The following is a 20,812-nucleotide window of genomic DNA, read 5'->3' as shown; positions in this document are numbered from 1 at the left end:
CTGGTTTGTTCCATTTGTGTTTTTGTTCTCTTCATGTGTTTCAGGTGCTGCTGGCTCGCGGAATCAGCATTGCCATAGGAACCCTGATAGTTTCCATGGGAACGCTGATCTTGCCAACTTTCAGCGGATGAGCGGCACCTGATCGTGATTTGTTTTCTGCCTATATTTACCCCACACTGTTTCGTGTTCTTGGCTAGATTGTTGTTGTGTGTTAGTTACTCACCAATCTCTCTCTGCCCTAGTCGGTCCTGTTGCGTGTTTTCTATATTGGTTGCCTGTCTTCGCTGTAGTGCCTGGATTGTGGTTACCATCCTGTTGGTCATTTTGCTCGCTTTGACGCTTCACCTGAGTATTCCTCATCGGTTACCTCTCTGCACTGGATCTGCTCTTCACACTACCACGACGCACACAAACCTACGAACACACTATCCACCAGAGGATTCCTCACGGATATGCGCTCTACACTACCACAACGCACACAAGCCTACGAACACACTCTCCATCTCCACGCTGCAGTCGGTGCCGGGTTCCCTCATGCTTCGCCAACTCGCTACCAAAACGATTAGCCTCACTAACAAACCACACAATTGTTTAGTCCAAATCCTGTAAGTTCTCGTCACATTGTGCTTGTGGAAATGCTCTTACTTTCACTATTAAACATAGCCATGAGTTCTACTGTCGATTTTTTACGATGTGACCAATCTCCAATCACGATCATTTCATATTTTTTTCTGACCACATTTCTTCCGTGAAGCTGACGGTTCACCACTATCCTTCCAGGTTTTAATAATGCGTTGGACAGTTCAGTGATTTCAGCAATCTCCTGATTTGTTTTCTTTGCTTGATGCAGGCCAATAATTTGCCCCTTCTGAAACACAGTAACATCTTTTCCACGACCACGGGATAGGTCTTCTTACATGGTTGTTTAAGAAATGAGAAGCTACACACTGCATCAGTTATGTTTAAAAGAATTGTTGCCAGCTGAAACACATTAATCACTGCGATAATGATCCAATCATAGGCTCTTAAGTATCTGCTTATTTAAATCCAAATGGCGACTTTTTTTTGGCCAGGCAGTGTAGTATAAAAATGTGTATTTCACCTCCCAACTTCCAAATAATATATAGGATGAAGGGTATAGTATATAGTATAGTATATAGAATAGTATAGTATAATATAGTATATGTATGATGTGGTGAGATATAGTGTAGTACAGTATAGTACAGAATATAATATAATATAGTATAAGACAGGTTTAATAGTATACAAATGTGTGTTTACTCTTCAGCAATGTATATACAGTATATTGTATAGGATAAAGGGTATAGTACATAGTATTGTATATTACAATATAGTATAGAATAGCATAGTATAGAATAAGACAATATTTTAGAATATATTACAGTATATAAAATATCCTTTTAACCATTACCCTCTATAAAGAAGTTTTTGAAGTATAGTATATTATAATATAGTACAGGTATAATAGAATACAAATGAGTATTTACTCTTCACTATCTTGGCCTCTATTTATAGTGTTTGTTGGAATACTTCTACAATACTCCAATGGAACAGCATTTTCAAGGTTAGAAAATATGACATCTCGACTTTTACTCTAAATGTGTGCACCAGTGTTGGTGTTGTATTTAACTATTTATACAGAGGTATAATTTGCAGCTATTGAAAAATAGCTGTAGTTTCAGTTTCATTTCTGTGGACATGCATTTGAAGGTTTATTTTTATATTGATCAAGTTCCTTTGGTACAGATTTGAGTTATGAGAATATGTGACCCTATAAGACCATATAATGCTGTTTCAGCATGGCATGTACTAAAGTAATCATAATGTCTCCCTTGGTGGACCTTCACAGACACTACACACCTTAAATCACAAAAACAATATCATCTTTAAATTGGCTTTAAACTTGCTAGCACAGTTTGCAGGGGACAATACAATATAAAACCATGTAACATCTGTAAACAGATTATGCTAGAGCTTCTCTCAGAACTAACTTCACTTTACTTAGTCATTTGCAATTACTACAAACCATTCCGAGATTGTTAGTGGATGTATGAAGTCAGTTCCCTCCAGTTCATGCAGGTGTCCTGCTAGAGTAACCACAGGTGTAGTTCAGCACATTAACTATGGACATGTTCCATTAACGTTGCACTATCCACTAAACCAGAACGTGTCTAATCTAAAAAAAACAGAAACAGAAATAAGGTAGTAAAACTGCATACAGGGAAGTTACTGAGGTAAAAGAGAGGTGTCAACTGATATCCCAGTAACTTCTGTTACACCTTCACGGCCAGATGCTGCTACCAGCACTCATACAGCAAGCCATCAGTTTGTGTTAGTCAGCAAGATTTCCCCTTCCCACGTCCCAACCAAACACTTTGCATAGGTCAGTCTTGATGTAATTATTTCTAAATGTACAGTATGTTTAAAGATTCACTTGATCCTGTTGCTGTAACCATACTGAAATATTTTAGGAGCCTTGGTGACATTGAGCAGTATTTTGAGGTACTAAGCAACTATGCTGTATTATGAAAATTATGATGGTGGGAAAATGTGTCAGCACATTTTGCGCCAAGAATATATTTATTTGAATCAAACCCAAGATCCAATGCAAGTTGTTTTGAAGAGTATTTTGTTAGACAGTTGCCTGGTGTTAAAAGTCATGGTGTTAGCGTCAGCTTTAAAATACATAGGATTTAACTGCATGTAGTTATCAGTACAGTAAATAGTAGGGGTGCACTGATCGATCGGCCACCAATCTAAATCGACCGATTTTCATCTTAAGTCTGTGATCGGCGATTGGCCAATCGTGCCTAGAATCAGAGCCGATCTTTTTGCAGCATGCAGAGAATCACACATATACTGCTACTCTAAAGAATGACCACTTTTGGGGCCTGGGTAGCTCAGTGGTAAAAGACGCTGGCTACCACCCCTGGAGCTCGCTAGTTCGAATCCCAGGGCGTGCTGAGTGACTCCAGCCAGGTCTCCTAAGCAACCAAATTGGCCCGGTTGCTAGGGAGGGTAGAGTCACATGGGGTAACCTCCTCGTGTTCGCCATAATGTGGTTAATTCTCGGTGGGGCGCGTGGTGAGTTGAGCGCGGATTCCACGGTGGATGGTGTGAAGCCTCCACATGTGCTATGTCTCCATGGCAACGTGCTCAACAAGCCACATGATAAGATGCACGGGTTGATGGTCTCAGACGCGGAGGCAACTGGGATTCATCCTCCACCACCCGGATTGAGGCGAATCACTACACGACCATGAGGACTTAAAAGCGCACTGGGAATTGGGCAATCCAAATTGGGTAAAAAAAAAAAAAAGAATGACCACTTTCTCAGCACTTGATGCATGACAGTGTGGCCTCTGGAGGGTGAGTTGTTAGCAATTCTAAGTATTCACGAATTTAAACTCAGACATGCTGTTATTCAGATGAATATGCAGGTTTGTGTTAAAAAATTTGTACGAATTACACGTGTATGAATATTAAGTTGCCCATTTTCTAGAGTCATTACGGTAGTAATTCTGAATCGCTGAACTGTGAGCATGGAGAGGATGAAGAGGCTGCTAACAGGAATAAAAACAACAAATAAACATGCGTATTCAAATCTGAGTATACGTGATGTAACGTGAGTCGAGACAATCAGACGTTGTGTTGAGCAGTAAAGACTGTTTGAGTGATCATGAGCGCTTTTAACTTTACTCTCTTGAACATGAGCGCTCTCGGTGTCAATCAAACATGCGCGCTCTGCAGGTGCTCTCAATATCCCATCAGTCACTCATCTCAGCGCTATTCTGTGAGGATCTTAATTTAAATTAGATTAATGTTGGTCACATTACCACTAATCATAGCAATTACATTTTAACCATAACGGCACCGCGTCTTTTTCACACGTTTGCTTAATAATTAGAGATTTGTGTTACAACAAGATGCCAAAGACAGTAAACAAATCATAGATACTAATGATTTCTTACTGGAGCAGTTTTAGAGCTTTTAATGGATATATTTTTCTTATTTTTGAACGTATCTCTACTGTGTGTGATGCTCTCATGGTTTTCACTGCTTACCATTATGTCACAATGACCTTTTGATATTGACAACAGAACTATTCATAACTGTTTTCAATACAAATAAATGTTTGCAATTCACAATTAATATAATTTTAATGTAATTTTAGTAACTTTATAAAAAGTTTCCATTTGTTAACATTAGTTAATGCATTAGGTATCATGATCAAACAATGAACAATATATTTTTTACAGCCTTTATTAATTATAATGTTAGTTAATAAAATCACAATTGTTCATTGTTAGTTCATAGTGCATTAACTAATGTCAACTCATACAACTTTTGATTTTACAAATGTAATAGTATATGTTGTAACTAACATTAAGCTCATTAGATCATGTTAACTACAGTAATGCTGTTAAATAATGTTAACAAATGGAACCTTTTTGTAAAGTGTTCCTGTAATTTTACTGTGTGGGGTATAAACATATAACTGCAGCATATAACTTGCAAAAGTGTGGAAAAGGGCACTTTTTAAAAAATCGGTATCGGCCGATCTTAGTATTAAAAAATCGGAGATTGTATCTGCCTCAAATTCCCTGACCGGTGCACCACTAGTAAATAGTAATTGTTATAGTCTTCCTACAGAACAAACAGTGAGGATTGTGTAGAAAAACTTTAATGTTGCGACAAAAAAACAATCAGCTATTGCAGAAAAGAGTGAGATAGACCTCATTAGACAGAAAGTCGAGGCTAAATATTAGCTGACCTGTTTCAAGCACAAAGGCATCCCCAGGGTGTGTCAGAGTGCATGTAAGCATGCGTGTATGAAAACATGAGCACATGAATGTGCATGCACATGTGCACAATCACTTTGTCTCTCTCTCTCTCTCTCACTCTCTCTCACACACACACACCTTTGTGTGGTGATTGAAGCAAACATATAAATAATAGCAATAGAAATAGGACCAGATAAAAAAAATAAAAAAAACAACACATACTAACCACTGTTTTGACATTCTTCCTAGTGTACTTTTATACTTAAGCACATCTGTGCCATGAATTTAGGGCATCTTCATATTAACTGTGGAACAATCCAAGTTAGATTTCCTCCACAGAGGCTATATAACTTTATCAGAAAATATACAGGTCAACTATGGTAACCCAACCACTAGGCTAACACTAGGTCTGGAGTCACTCTAGTTAAAGAAACTGATGAATACCTTTTCTTTTTTTTTGGCATTTCTAAGGTTGAACTGTGATATGTCATTGTATTTTTGCAAATGCTGCATTGTCTGAGGTTGCATTTCATACAGAACTTGCATTGTACAAGGTCCATTCCAAACTGTCACTAAATTCAATGAAGCATAGAGGTTTTTAACTTGCTGACAGTATAAGGGGCTGTTTAAACCGAATGCGTTCTTGCGTTAAATAAAGCTAGATGCAGTGCAACGAATGGAACAAAACACGTGGAGCTTGTTCATTCTCTTCCGATTGAGTTTAAATATGTTGGCTGTATTCGAGGGGCTGTACATTGTTAGCCATTCATAACAGTGGGTGTTTACATTGAAGTGTTAAAGAAACACTGAGGCCAAAACTGAGCGTTTCAGATAGAGAGCCAGAGACAGGGTGGAAAATTATCATATATTACAAAATTGTGACTGTTTTAGGGGAAAAAAAACAAATTTATATAACATTATCAGTGGACCCTGGGGAAGATAATAAAAATATAACATTTAATAATACAATTATAGTATGCCATGACCCCTTTAACTTGACAGTGTCTTAAAAACGTGAGACAAAAACAACGCAAGATGGCACAACAGTCAAAAACGTCTGTCTAGCGCATGTTTACACGTGAAAACAATTGAAAAACAGCGCAGACAGATGCAAAAACATGTGCTTTCAAAAAATATTAGTCTACTATTAAACAGGCATAGCGTCCATGGCAGGACACCACGAAGAAAGCCGCTGCATTCCAACAAATACATTGCTGCACGTCTGAAGTTTGCCAAAGACCACCTTGACACTCCATAATGCAACTAGGAAAATGTTTTGTGGTCTGATGAAACTAAGGTTGAACTGTTTAGGAAGAACATGCATAAGAGTAGAACATTATATACTATTAATTTCTATAATAGTTATTCATTATTTCATAATGATACAAATCATTATTTTTTCATACTTTATCATTAAATATCAATATTTGGACACAAAAACTACTTTTCTACAAACTTGACACATCTTTTAAAGTAGATTTTTTTAAAGATTTATCATTTATTACTTCAGACAACTTATTTTTCAAAGACCCAAATATCTAAATATTGTTAACATGCTGTCTTAGACATCAAAGCTATATATATATATATATATATATATATATATATATATATATATATATATATATATATATATATATATATTTATTTATTTATTTTCTTCAAATAAAAACTATAAAAAAAAATATCTTGATAAACTGAGATGACCTCACTAACCGACTACTCATCCTGTCACATCCCTAGTTTTAACATAATGCTGTTCTGTTAAACACAGCAATATCTGTAAAATACACAAAGATCCACTGCACAAGTTGCATCAATTCATACCTGTCACACAGCACATTACTTTAACACTTACTAGACTTTGAATGCCCTGGTACAACAGGCTGAAGCTCATATCAGGTCAAAAGCCATTAGTATACACATAAGTGCAATAAATCACTTAGTGCCATAATTTTGCTGCTCCTTATGATTGGAATAAGTAGCAAAAAATATTAAAAATAGAAACTTATATTTCTATCTCAGGTTTTAACAAATTATTAACAAGCATTTTAGATGTCACATGTAAATGTTTGGTTAATCTTTGTCTTCAATTATATTATTTATTAGCAAGTGTCCCTCCAGTGTTTTCTGTTTAGTATGTTTCAATGTATTGTATGTTTATTTGTTGGTGGTCAAGAGGCTTTGTCCTTATTGCAAATAAGAATCCTGTTCTTAAGTGACTTGTCTGGTTAAATATAGGTTAAATAAATAAAAAAAACACAGAAAGGTAGCCAAGCGTTCAACATCAGTTTAAATTTCAGCCACTGGGAGGCAGTTGTTTGAAATTTGGAAAGCAGAGCCCAATTTCAGCAGACTGAAATTCACAAGCATTCAAGTTGTCCTATCCCAACTTCCCATTTCATTCAGATATATGCCAACACAGGAAAGAAAATTGCGTTTATCCAATTATTTCATTGGGTCTTTAAAGGAATGTTCTGTGTTCAATACAAATTAAGCTCAATCGACAGCATTTGTTGATTAATGTTGATTACCACAAAAAAATTATTGACTCATCCCTCCTTTTCTTTAAAAAACTGAGGTTACAATGAGGCACTTACAATGGATGTGAATGGGGCCAATTTGTGGAGGCTTTAAAGGCAGAAATTTGAAGCTTATAATTGTATAAAAGCAATTACATTAATTCTTCTGTTAAAACTCATGTATTATTTGAGCTGTAAAGTTGTTTAAATCTTAATTTTTACAGTTGTTTTAGGGTTTACGTGTCATCAAGGCATCAAAGTTGTAAAATTAGATATAATTTGACACAGAAAAGGTTAGTAAGCGATTTTATCACACTAAAATCATGCTAACACACATATTGTTTGCATCTTGTGGCTATAATTTAGAAACAGTGAGTATTTTAACATTTATGGATTGGTCCCATTCACTTTCATTGTAAGTGCTTCACTGTAACCTCGATTTTAGCTTCTTTTTTTTTTTGTTTGTTTGTTTGGAGAAATTATTTTTTTGTGGTAATCAATATTATGCCACAAATGCTGTCGATTGAGCTTAACTTTCACTGAACCCAAGCCTCACATCTATGCCTCTGAACCAATAGGCTTTTCCGTGATCCACTGATCCAGTACAACACTCTTAGATCAGAGTTTAGAGGAAAGGATATCTTGATATGTAGAGTTACCTTAACTTATGCAGTTAAATATATCTATTTCTCATGACACAAGATAGTCAGTACATGACACATATGTACATAAGATCCACATGGTGGTTTTGGGAAAGCAGTCTGATTTAATTCAAGGAGTTCTGTGGTGTACTTGCAATCTATCCTGTGGTGTGTAATTGAGTGAAATGTATCATGTTATTTTCTGCCGCTTACTCCCGTATCTCAGACTCACTCTGAATGCACAGTGCTCAAGCTCTGATGAACAAAGACGGCAGCTGAAGAAATCCACTCTGCATTCACTACCAACCCCCCAAAACCTCCCTCCCGTCCTTTCCCTGGACACCACCACTGCTGCCATCAGAATACAGGAGCTGCCTGTGAAGGCCACACATCAAGCACTTCTTCAAAATACAATATATAAACTGACACCAGTGTAAAGAGTTGATCCTCTTGAACAGTGTGAAGAGTTCTTATTTAAAAGACCTTAGTCAGAGAAGACACCATATACAGTATGACATAGAAAACAAGGCTGTGAGGGTAAATACTAATAGTTATCTTAAATTGTAAAAAAATAGTTTACTCAACTTAAGCTTAATTTTTTTACTATACTTACTAGTTTTAATTAAGTTACCATTACTCTCTAAAACCTTAATTTGTCATTAATAAAAACATTTAAGTGGGCCTAATTAAACAGTACTTGAAATGTCACATTTTGGAATCATAACTCAAATATATACTTTCTTTAAACTTGGGCTTTGAGTACTAATGACTCAAAATTATCAAGTACAAAATTGCAGTTGTGTGGAATACACATAAGCCCTTGCGCTTGAATAAATTATGTATGTTTTGTCAAGATAAGGGAACTTATGTAGAAAAATAATAATTGTTTTAAAAAAATTTTTTAAATCGATTTAATTATTATGACTATTGTTGTTTTTTTGTAGTAGCTGGCTGATAGGTGTGATTTGGGTGAAGTCCCCATGAGGGTGATTAGTGTTACCTCTGCTGAACTTGGAGCCTGTTAAATTTAAGCCATTCTTCTTTACTCGATTGTACTTTACAAAAGTGCAGATTTATGTGCACTAAGAAGTACTGAGCAGAATCCAATGTGCCATATGGCTAACCGAGAGTCCAGTTATAATTTCCCTTATACTGTAAAAGATGTGCTATAATTCAAATTGAATAATTAAATAAAAAATGATACTTTAATCACAGATTAATTAAGTTTACCTGTAAGTAGTTAACCTTAAAAAACTAAGTCCAGTTTACTTGAGCCAAATAAGTATGTTTACTTAAAGAATAAGCATGCAAACCGATTGCCTTAAAAAAATCGAAGTAAGGTTAACTAAATCAATTTTACAGCGAAACACGTTCTGGGCTGATTTACCCAAAAGCATCGCAAGCTTAAGTTGATCGTAGAGACCACTGGTGAGAAATGATTTCTATGATCACTTAGGCTTATGATGATTTTGGGAAACGCAGCCCTGAACAGTTCATTTAAAATATTGGATTGTCTCAAGGTTTCTGGTCACTGCTAATGTTTGGATGTATTCACGATGTAACATCAATGTATTGACTGGATCTAAAACGTAAACGTTTTTACATTTGTACAGGTTTAGAGATGTATAAATCTTTACGAATTCTCAGAAGAATGGTCTGAACAGAAATTGCTGGAACGTTTACAAAGAGACCGCCACAGCTGATTCATAGACACAATCCCATAGCATGCTTCTAATATATGAGAAAATGATGGAAAAACTTTGTCAGAAAAAATACCTTTTTAATGCAAATTCATGTATGAATGAAATTCAAATGGAAAAAGGCAAGTGCATTCATTGTATGGCTGAATTTAATTATTATCAAAGCTTAACATGTATGAAATAAGTGGTGCTAGTTGTCACACAGAGAAGCTGTCACAAGGGCTATATGTTACTAGCTATAAGGTTCTGAGTCAAAAGTTCAATTTCAGAAGTGCTTTTGTGTTGCCTTGAAACATCGCATTTAAATTTTGATTTTAAATTTGAATACTTTTTGTGAATTCTCACCTCCAAACTAAAATTTAGGGTCAACTACAGTGGTAAAGAAAAGTATTGTACGTGAAATCTATGGAATTACCTGCATTTAAGTATAAATTTGTCTTATAATCTGGTTTGATCTTCATCTAAGTTACAGTAATGAACAAACACAATCTGTTTTAACTAATGACACACAAATTATTGCATTGTTCTTGTTCATATTCAATACATCATTCAACCATTCATAGTGTAGGTTGGAAAAAGTATGTGAACCCCGAGGCTAATGATGTCAAAAAAAAACCTAATTAGAGTAAAGAGTTGGCAAACCTGATGTCCAATTAAATAAATGAGATTGGAGGTGTGGGTTAGAGCTACTTTGACTTATAAAAAGGACTCAAACATTTTGAGCTATTCACAAGAAGCATCTGCTGATGTGGACCCTGTCTCGCAAAAAAGATATCTCAGAAGGCCTACAATCAAGAATTGTTGCTGTGTATAAAGCTGGAAAGGGTTACAACGTTATTTCGAAGAACTTAGATAATCATCTGTCCACAGTTAGACAAACTGTCTATAAATGGAGAAAATTTAGTACTGTGGCTAATCTCCCTAGAAGTGGCCGTCCAGCCAAGATGACTCAAAGGGCACACAGCAGAATGCTAAATTAGGTTAAAAAAAAAGAACCCTAGAGTGACAGCTAAAGATTTAAAGGAATCACTGAAACTGGTTAACATCTCTGTTCATGAGTCTACTATTAAACAGGCATAGCGTCCATGGCAGGACACCACGAAGAAAGCCGCTGCTTTCCAACAAATACATTGCTGCATGTCTGAAATTTGCCAAAGACCACCTTGACACTCCACAATGCAACTGGGAAAATGTTTTGTGGACTGATGAAACTAAGTTTGAACTGTTTAGGAAGAACATGCATAACTACGTATGGTATAAAAATGGCACCGCATACACACATGAAAACATCATCCCAACGGTGAAGTACGGTGCAGGGAGCATCATGATTTGGGGCTGCTTTTCTACTTCGACCATTTGCCATCATCAAGGGAAAAATAAATTTCCAAGTTTATCAAGATATCATACAGGGTAATGTCAGGGTGGCTGTGCACCAGCTGAAGGTCATGGAGGAGCTGAAGCAGTTCTGCAAGGAAGAATGGTCCCAAATTCCTTCTGAACGTTGTGCAGGTCTAATCCGCAGCTACCAGAAACACTTGGTTGAGGTTATTGCTGCCAAAGGAGGATTGACCAGTTATTATATGTACCTAAGGGTTCACTTACTTTTTCCACAGAACTGTGAATGTTTAATGGGATGTGTGTAATAAAGACATGAAAGATTATAATTGTTTGTGTGTTGTTAGCTTAAGCACATTGTGTTTGTCTATACTTGTGACTTTGATGAAGATGAGATCTCATTTTATGATCAAATAATGCAGAAAACCAGCTAATTCCAAAGGGTTCACATACTTTTTCTTGCCACTGTATATAATAAAGGTTCATTTTAACCAAATGTTTGAACTATTTGAACAGGACAAGGGTATTTTGCGTTAATGTTACATTGGAGCAAGTGTTTCAACACCCAGGTACACAACAGTACGATTTATGACATGTTGAACGAACCGTAGTTTGATCCCCTGCAGTCTTGTTTTCATTCGAGTCAAATTAACTATGGCATTTATCCTTACTATTGTTGTTGTTTGTATTGGTAAAGCTTGGTAAGGTGGCCTGATCCTGAATCAGTAGGAAAGCATGGCGAAAGTAGAGTCATGAAGACTCCGCTAAGACTGCCATGTCAGCTGCTGATCTTGGAACAGCACACTGGAAGGATGTGGTAAGGGCAGACAAGAGCTCACATGCTCCACATGAATCTGAGGACATGCTGAGTGGCTGACTGCAGAACAGTGTGTGGCTATAAATTACGACATCACACTCCTTCTGCTGCAGAGCAAACACATGGACCTCGAGTGAGATGCTCTATGGGTTCTGCTGCTGAGGATGACGAGTCAATTTATAGCATTCATATGCTGGCTTGACCTTGTTAAGAAAGATCTCTTAAAGGGATAGTTCAACCAATAGGGAATGTTCTGTCATCATGTTCTCACCCTCATGTTCTTCCAAACCTGTATAACTTGCTTAATTCCATGGAACACCAAAGGAAAAGTGTACCAGAGTGTCCGAGCTGCTCACACAAAAGGCACAATAAAGTCATCATAAAAGTAGTCCAATTTATTCCAAATCTTTTGAAGCCATACAATAGCTTTTCTTAAAATGTCTGTCATCATTTACTCACCTTCATGTCTTTCAAAACCAGTAAGACTTTCTTTCTTACATTGAACACAAAAGGAGATGTTTATAGTAGAATGTCCAAGCTTCTCTTTTCTATACAATGAAAGTGAATTGTGACCACAGCTTTGAAACAAGACTTTCAAAGCAAGATTTTCATTGAATAACTTTATATTTAACTGTGGGTGAGAAACAGATCAATATTTATGTCCTTTTTTACTATAAATTCTCCTCCCTGCCCAGTAGGTGGCGATATGCACAAAGAATGTGAATCGCCAAAAACAAAAGAAGAAGAATGTGAAAGTGAAAGTGGAGATTTATAGTAAAAAAAAAAGGAATTAAATATTGATCTGTTTCTCACCCACACCTATAATATCGCTTCTCAAGACATGGATTTAACATCTGGAGTCGGATGGATAACTTTTATGCTACCTTTATGTGATTTTTGGAGCTTCAAAGTGTTGAACCCCATTCACTTGCATTATATGGACAAACAGAGCTGAAATATGCTTCTAAAAAGTTTGTTTAGTTTGTGTTCAGCAGATGAAAGAAAGCCATACACACCTGGGTTGGCATGAGGTTAAGTAAATGATTAGAGAATTTTCATTTTTGGGTGAACTATCCGTTTAACACACTTTATGTGATCTAAATGAAATACCAAAGACTTGTATTTTTTTAGTTAATTAGCATGGCTACAGAATAACCCAACCCTAAGACTTTTTACATAGTTAAAATTATTATGAATTCCCTTTGTTAGGGAAATTTGATTATCATTGTTTATTGTCTATTCTAGTATTTTTTAATTGAAGAATAAATGAAATATTGGGGGAACAGAAAATTATTGTACTGTTATAATTAGTGTTTATACACGACCACAATCTACAAATCCAAAATCCCAGACAAAGCAAAAATTATTCCAAAAGGGGCCGTTCACAAAGAATGCATCCGTGTGTAAAAGAAAGAAAGAAAAAAGCTAGAAACAGTGCAACAAATGGAACAGAATGCAGACGTCTCCAAAAAAAAAAAATTCCATTCTTTTATCGTGACATGGCAGTTTAAAAACCATGCGCTAATGGCATGAGATGCTGAAAAAGCAGCGAAATACATCACAACAGTCAAAGACGTCCGTCTAGCACACGTTTACATAAAAAACAATGCCAAAACAGAGTATACATATGCAAAAACTTGTTCTGTGTGGAAGACCTCAAAAGAATGCTAAAAAAGTATACAAAAGAAAAAAGGGAACAACATTTTGTTTGCAAAAGCCTAAACAACACATTGTTAATGACATAATTAATGTTATAAGAGCATAAACACACTAACACAAAGGAACACACTCTCCTGTGCACAATGAATGAACACAGCAGCGTTCCTCACATTAAATTCAAAATTATTATGAAACAGGTAGGATGTAGCGTGTACACTCACTGTGGCTGGCTCATGGTGTGATATGCAGCAAAAGCAGAAAACCTTCTCTTTTACTTCTCTCAAATGTGAGCTCTGGTTTGTGCTAGACAGAGCCGACTTCACTCATACCAAACCTGCAAAGAAAACAGATCAATTCAGATATCTAAATGTTAAATTAAGGGCTTTATCAATGACTGCCTGTGAGTTTAAATGTAAATGTAAATGTGCCACAGTACTGTAATAAAATGTGATAATCATATGTGAACATTGTGCTTGTTAATCTATGAACATCTAGTTCAGTCATGGCATAGTTATTGCTGTGGAAGGATAAAACTGACACTTATGCAATAAAATCAATGAAGGGAGATATTGGATCTGTTATGAAATCAAATACTCTGTTAACTTCACACTTTTACCAATGACCTGTGATTTAAATTAACCGAATATGCTTTTTTAAAGCTACAGTGGCCCAAAAAACTATTTGGACACTTAAGTCACATTTAAAAAATAATTATGTCATTGTTTTAAAATAATTTCGACTTGTTCATCCTTTTCTTTAAATCAAGTACAAATCTGGGTTACAGTGAGGCACTTACAATGGAAGTGAATGGGGCCAATCTGTAAACATAAAAATACTCACCGTTTCAAAAGTTTAGTCACAAGACTTAAACAATATGCATGTTAATATGATTTTAGTGTGATAAAATCACTTACTAACCTTTTCTGTGTAAAGTTATAGCTAATTTTACAATTTAGTTGCCATGACGACGTAACGCTGTAAAACAACTGTAAAAATGAATATTTAAACAACTTTACAGCTCAAATAATACATAAATTTTAACAGAAGAATTAATGTAAGTGCTTTTATAAAATTATAAGCTTCACATTTCTGTATTTAAACCCTCCAAAAATTGGCCCCATTCACTTCCATTGTAAGTGCCTCACTTTTTTTTTGAAAGAAAATAAGGGATGTCGAAAATATTTTTTGTGGTTATCAACATTATGCCACAAATGCTGTTGATTGAGCTTAACTTGTACTGACAGGAAATATTCCTTTAAGTGTGGCTTAGGTGTCTAAATACTTTTGGTGGGACTGCCATTCACCAATTGGCATAGATTAAATACTACGCATCCAATTTAACATATTATATATTTGAAAAAAGGGGACTTAAATAAATACAAACCAAAACACAAAAACAAAACGAACAAAAGGGCCTTTAACAGCAAAAACATTAATAATGAAAATATGCATTGATAATGGCTCTTTTGAAAGGGTCTCCTACTGTACATACATTAAGACATGCTCTTGAAAGTTGGCCCTTTAAATCCCCACAATTCTTACTGCCCTGCATATGGTATGCATGTGTGAGCTGAGTGCATAGTGCTTCATTCACATTTAATAACAACCCTGAGTCAAGTTGAAAGGGAGTATTATTGTACAAACAGCATGATTTTCAGCAGGGTAAGCATTACACAAAGCTCAGACTGCCTGTGTTTGCCTTTTTTTCGTGTCAAGTTGCAATGAAGTTGTCAACCTTGATACGGACAGGCATCAATAAACAGAATGGTCTGTAGCGCTCGTTTACCACTGGCTTCAATCATCGAAGCATCGCGTTGAAAGCTTCATTTACCCAGACTGGAAAGATGTTGGCTCGGCACCTGGCAAACATTAGTGTCTCAAACTCTAGAGTTTTTCGAAGAGGTTTTACCTCAGGCTGGGGGATTAAGTGAAACTAGTAGAGAAGACAAATCATATTAAACCAAATAAGGCATACCCTTAACAGGTCAGTCAGACAGCAAGTCTGAATAAAGTAGAAGTGGGACGAGGTAGGAGAGACAGAAGTATGTACACCTTTTTGGGGTGGGCCAAGAGAGCTATTTGCAATAATTTATGACTCATGCAAATGAAAAATCACTTTATAGTACATATTCTAAATAACATTAACAAAGATTGACACATAGTTGTCACATTTTTAACTCCAGACAATATTTCTCTTTAAGTTTTTAAAGTTAGTTTCTGTACAGACACATACCTTCAAGTCTTTAAAACACAAAAAAGGTAACACTTTACAATAAGGTTCTATTCGTTAAAATTAGTTAATGCATTAGGTTTCATGAATGAACAATAAACAAATGCTTTTTAAAGCATTTATTAATCTTGCTTAATGCTAACAAAATACAATTGTCATTGTTTGTTCTTGTTAGTTTATATTGCATCAACTAATGCTGATTGTTGCAGCTTGTAATGTAAAAAAAAATAAAAAAAAAAAATGTATATTTAGAAATTAACATTAACCAAGATTGCTAAATGCTGTAAAAGTATTGTTTATTTTTAGTTCATGTGAACTATTGTGTAAACTAATGTTAACAAATACAACCTTATTTTGGTCACTATATGGGGTAAGTTGTCACAATGGAATCCTGCCATTAAATGTCCTTTAATAGGCTATTTAATTGCTTTTTAACAAAACTCTGAAGAAATTCTGAAGAATAATTATTATGATTGCCCAATTATATAGTTAATCATTTCTTATATATATATATATATATACACACACACACACACACTACCGGTCAAAAGTTTTGAAACACTTACTCATTCTTTATTATAATTAGTTTTTTCACATTTTAGAATAATAGTAAAGTCATCAAAACTATGGAATAACATAAATGGAACTATGGGAATTATGTTGTGACTAAACAAAATCCAAAATAAATCAAAACTGTGATATATTTTAGCATCTTCAAAGTAGTCACCCTTTGCCTAGAATTTGCAGACATGTACTCTTGACATTTTCTCAACCAACTTCTTGAGGTATCACCCTGGGATGCTTTTAAACAGTATTGAAGGAGTTCCCATCTATGTTGGGCACTTATTGGCTGCTTTTCTTTATTATTTGGTCCAAGTCATCAATTTCAAAAACTTTTTTAAATTTTTATTAAATGTTAGTTTTATAATGAAATAAATTAATATGGTGGCACAATTATATTTTTGTCTACAAAACTAATTTCTAGGGTGTTTTTGTGTTCATTTCGGTGGTTCGTTACTGCCCGCCTAGGCGAAATTTTAGGACAAATTCTTACTGGCTGCTAAACACCTTCTTACTGCCATTGGCCACATCATCGGTAGGTGTGACCTGAAGCTCCACCTACCTTGAGGCCAACAACTAATTCTTTATGTTGTTCAGTCAGTCAACATGGTCACGCTGGCATGCAGTTTTTAGCGAGCTGGTGCAAATTTACCTTCATCTGTACGATCGTTCGTGTAGAGACATTTTCCAAGAACATGTCATGCCTTATTTTTATTATTAGTCTACAAAAGGAATCAAATCTACTCAAATACTCTCAAGTGCCCATTCACTCTTATATGCTACTTCACTCATGTGCCTTCTGCAGTGAAAGACATTTACACATCTGCCCAAAATCAGGTATGCCCCACTTATCATTCATTTGTCTGTATTCTGAACACCAATTTTTGCAGTTGTATCAGTGTCATCTTAAATTACAATAACAGAGTGTAAGCGACGCATATTTTGGCCACGTATAGCATGAGCGCATTAGCATCATGAATTCAGAATGTAAACAAGACAAATTGCGCATTTTCTTCTGCATATATATTATTTAAATCATCATCGAGAGGTCAAAACAACTTCTTTTACTGACCTCATGTGAATTTTACTCATAGAATGAGGCATAAAGTCATTGGTAACACATTTTAATGTCACATTAATTTAGGTTTTAAATGTAATGTCCTCATATTTAAATGCTCCTCTAAACGCCTCCCACAGCGGTGTGATCGGTGTCTGAATGTTCGCAAACAGTATACCATTGCTCAGCTGTTAAGAATTTCTCCGGAAGTACACTACCGGTCAAAAGTTTTGAAACACTTACTCATTCTTTATTATAATTTTTTTTTCTTCACATTTTAGAATAATAGTCATAAAAATTATGGAATAACATAAATGGAACTATGGGAATTGTGTTGTGACTAAACAAAATCCAAAATAAATCAAAACTGTGTTATATTTTAGCATCTTCAAAGTAGTCACCCTTTGCCTAGAATTTGCAGACATGTACTCTTGACATTTTCTCAACCAACTTCTTGAGGTATCACCCTGGGATGCTTTTTAAACAGTATTGAAGGAGTTCCCATCTATGTTGGGCACTTATTGGCTGCTTTTCTTTATTATTTGGTCCAAGTCATCAATTTCAAAAACTTTTTTTAATTTTTATTAAATGTTTTTGTCTACAAAACTAATTTCAAACATTTAAGCATACACCTTCAGATCAAAAGATTTTTAAGATCATGAGAAACATTTCAGTCAAGTGTTTCAAAACTTTTGACCGGTAGTATGTATATATATATATATATATATATATATATATATATATATATATATATATATATATGTGTGTGTGTGTGTGTGTGTGTGTGTGTGTGTGTGTGTAGTCTGTACACGTACATAAAGTGTTGGGTTTACTCGTCTACCTAACAGTTAAAAAAAATTATGATATTGGAATTTTTGTCTGGGGGATAGAATTTACACCCCTACACCTTTATAAAAAAAAAAAAAGTTACCAGTTAAGGTACAACGGCCGTCACTGTGGTGGTACCCTCAATGGGACATTTTTTTGAACCTCTACACTGAAAAAATAAATTTATAGCAGAAAAGATTAAGTACTATCTACATTGAGTAAGTAAGTTTAAGCGTGACCTTGAAAATATTAAGTAAATTCTACATTTGTACTCAATTCAAACATGTAAAAATAAATGTTCTAGCTTATAAGTAAAAATTATTTATGTTTTTTATATTTACAATGTGTTATCATGTACCAGTCCTAAAGTACAAAACCTTGTCATATTTATTTGCTAATTTGAGTACATTTCACTGGTAAATAAAATAAGTACATTTTACTTAAAGGTGCTGTAAGCGATTTTTTCATGGAAAGGTATGCCCAAAATTTTCCTACCTGAAAGATATTACTGAAGTAAGTGTCATGAGATATCTCACCGGTCTCTGTGACAGCTCTAGACTCTGTAAACAGCAACCAAAAATGTGTCTGCGGTCTCTGACAGTTTCGACCTGTCAATCATTTTGTGCGTTCTCATAGTATTTTAGTTGCAGCGAATAATTGAGGCTTAATGCCATTTTTATGCCATGTTGCCCATAACAGTTGTCATTTGAGGGCGCTATTTTGCAGATGTTGTTTTTAACAAATGTCAGTCTCAATAAAGCTCATTTTGGTATCTTTGGAGTTCGGGGTTTTGTAAAGAGGGTGTGGCTAATTCAATGGCTCAGTTATGGAAGTAGAACTGCTAAAATCGCTTACAGCACCTTTAACTTTTCAAAGCTGGTGTTCCCAGCATGCACTGGGCGTAAACAATTAGTGAACTTGCATAGTTTCAGTGTTTGCAAGTTTATTTACACCATTTTTATTATTGATTTTCTTGTTACATTAAGGAACTTCTTGTTTTGTGAAGTCTTATGTTAATTTTCTACTAAAAATTACCCTTTCTTGATCAAAAAAATTATCTGTTGATTGCTACTGTCATCGTGTTTTGTGCACCAGGTCTGCGTGCGCACAGCTGTGGACCTTGATTCTATCGACATTAAAGCAAAGTGTTGTTGTCTAATAGGCTGCATACTGTAGCATGCATTAAGCGTCCTTGTTGAAGGCTTCCCTGTGTCATGCTACATGACTAAGTATGTTAAAAGAGCACTGAATTGTTAGTACAATGAACAAAGAAAGAGTAAAATTGACTTAAAACAGAGTTTTGCAATGTAAACTGTACTTAAGAATTTCTAATCAAAGCCACTAATACTTGTTTGTAGCCTTTACTTGAAAATATGGTCTGTTAAATTTACTAGCAATTTCTGCGTGGAAAATATTTACTAGGTTTTTTTTTTTTTTTTTTTTTAAGTAAACCCCACTCCAAACATTTTTCAGTGTAGTTAAAATCATTTTGGGTACATAATTGTACCCTAAGGACCTATCGTGTACCTTTAAAGGTACAATAATATGTTTTGTTCCTCTGGGAACAAAAATATATACCTTTTTGTCCTCATAACAAGGGTACAATTACAGTATATGTACACAAAACAAGGGTACCACCACAATGAGGGCTTTGTAACTTAACCGGTACCTTTTTTTCTCTCCTGAAAGTGTAATTTACAACACATTTGAACTAGTATTTGACACGTATATACGATTTGACTTTTGACTCAAAATATTATGAGAACTAACCCTTGTGACAACTTTCCCCATTCATATTTTAATGTACATTAACTACAGATCTGTTACACATTTTATAATATTTGTTAATGCATGTCATTATAAAGTGTTACCAAATGTATAAAGAAATAAAATGCAAAGTTTTTAAATATACAGTAGTATTAACATTTTTTGTAATAGCTCTACTAGAGACTTCAGATATGTTTCAAGAGTTTCAAATCCTGAAAACATTGTGCGGAATATCCCCAACCTGCAGTGCATGATAAAACGATATCATCTTCAGAACAATGATTACAAATGACATGTCTAAAGCATTATGAAGGGTTCGTTTATTTCATTTAAATCATGCATGCCTAAACTCTCATTTTGATTTGTTGTGTTGACCACGTGCCCAAAGAGCTACAGTGGACCTACAATGGAACAGAAAATCAAAGTTTTGTAGGAGCCACTATCAGAGGCACATCTGGTCCTCTGATACAATCACATCGAAAGTTTAGTACTGAACTCAGATCGAAGCACACATTAGCAACATGTTCAAGCCAACACGAAAGCATCTACAAGATCACCGAGAATTGACTCTTTAAGAAACATGGCGATGGAACCATTTCGTGTTATTTTGATTTGCTTCTTTAAGCGACTGCCCTCTCAAAACAAAATGTGTTTACCCTGAACTGATCAGGGGACAGTAACATTTCCCCAAATAGAACAATATTGGATTATCATTGTAATAAAGGCTACTACTACATTTGAAAATGGAAGACATGTCACGCTTTTTCTCTTATTTTGCAGGCCTAGAGGAGCTATTGGTTGAAGTCGGGTGTTCTGATTAAAGGGATCAGCTACTTAAAACATGAAACGTGATGCATCATCGTGACAGATTGTGCTTTGCACTCATTTTT

The 20,812-nt window shown here is 35.2% G+C and overlaps 1 protein-coding gene across 2 annotated transcripts in view; it reads right to left on the bottom strand.

Moving 5' to 3' along the window:
* LOC127436154 (transmembrane protein 266-like) overlaps positions 1 to 20,812 on the bottom strand; it is a 119,570-nt gene that overhangs the window by 98,014 nt on the left and 744 nt on the right. For both annotated transcript variants that reach the window (XM_051690111.1, XM_051690112.1), the window contains exon 2: positions 13,701 to 13,813. In XM_051690111.1, coding sequence (XP_051546071.1) covers positions 13,701 to 13,714 — 14 coding nt within the window. In that variant the 5' untranslated portion in view covers positions 13,715 to 13,813. The remainder of the gene's footprint in view (positions 1 to 13,700; positions 13,814 to 20,812) is intronic.

Source organism: Myxocyprinus asiaticus, chromosome 46 (assembly GCF_019703515.2).
Source record: "Myxocyprinus asiaticus isolate MX2 ecotype Aquarium Trade chromosome 46, UBuf_Myxa_2, whole genome shotgun sequence".
NCBI classification, from domain to species: domain Eukaryota; kingdom Metazoa; phylum Chordata; class Actinopteri; order Cypriniformes; family Catostomidae; genus Myxocyprinus; species Myxocyprinus asiaticus.
Note: the sequence above shows the minus strand (reverse complement) of the source record. Positions and strands in the feature narration are given on the sequence as shown.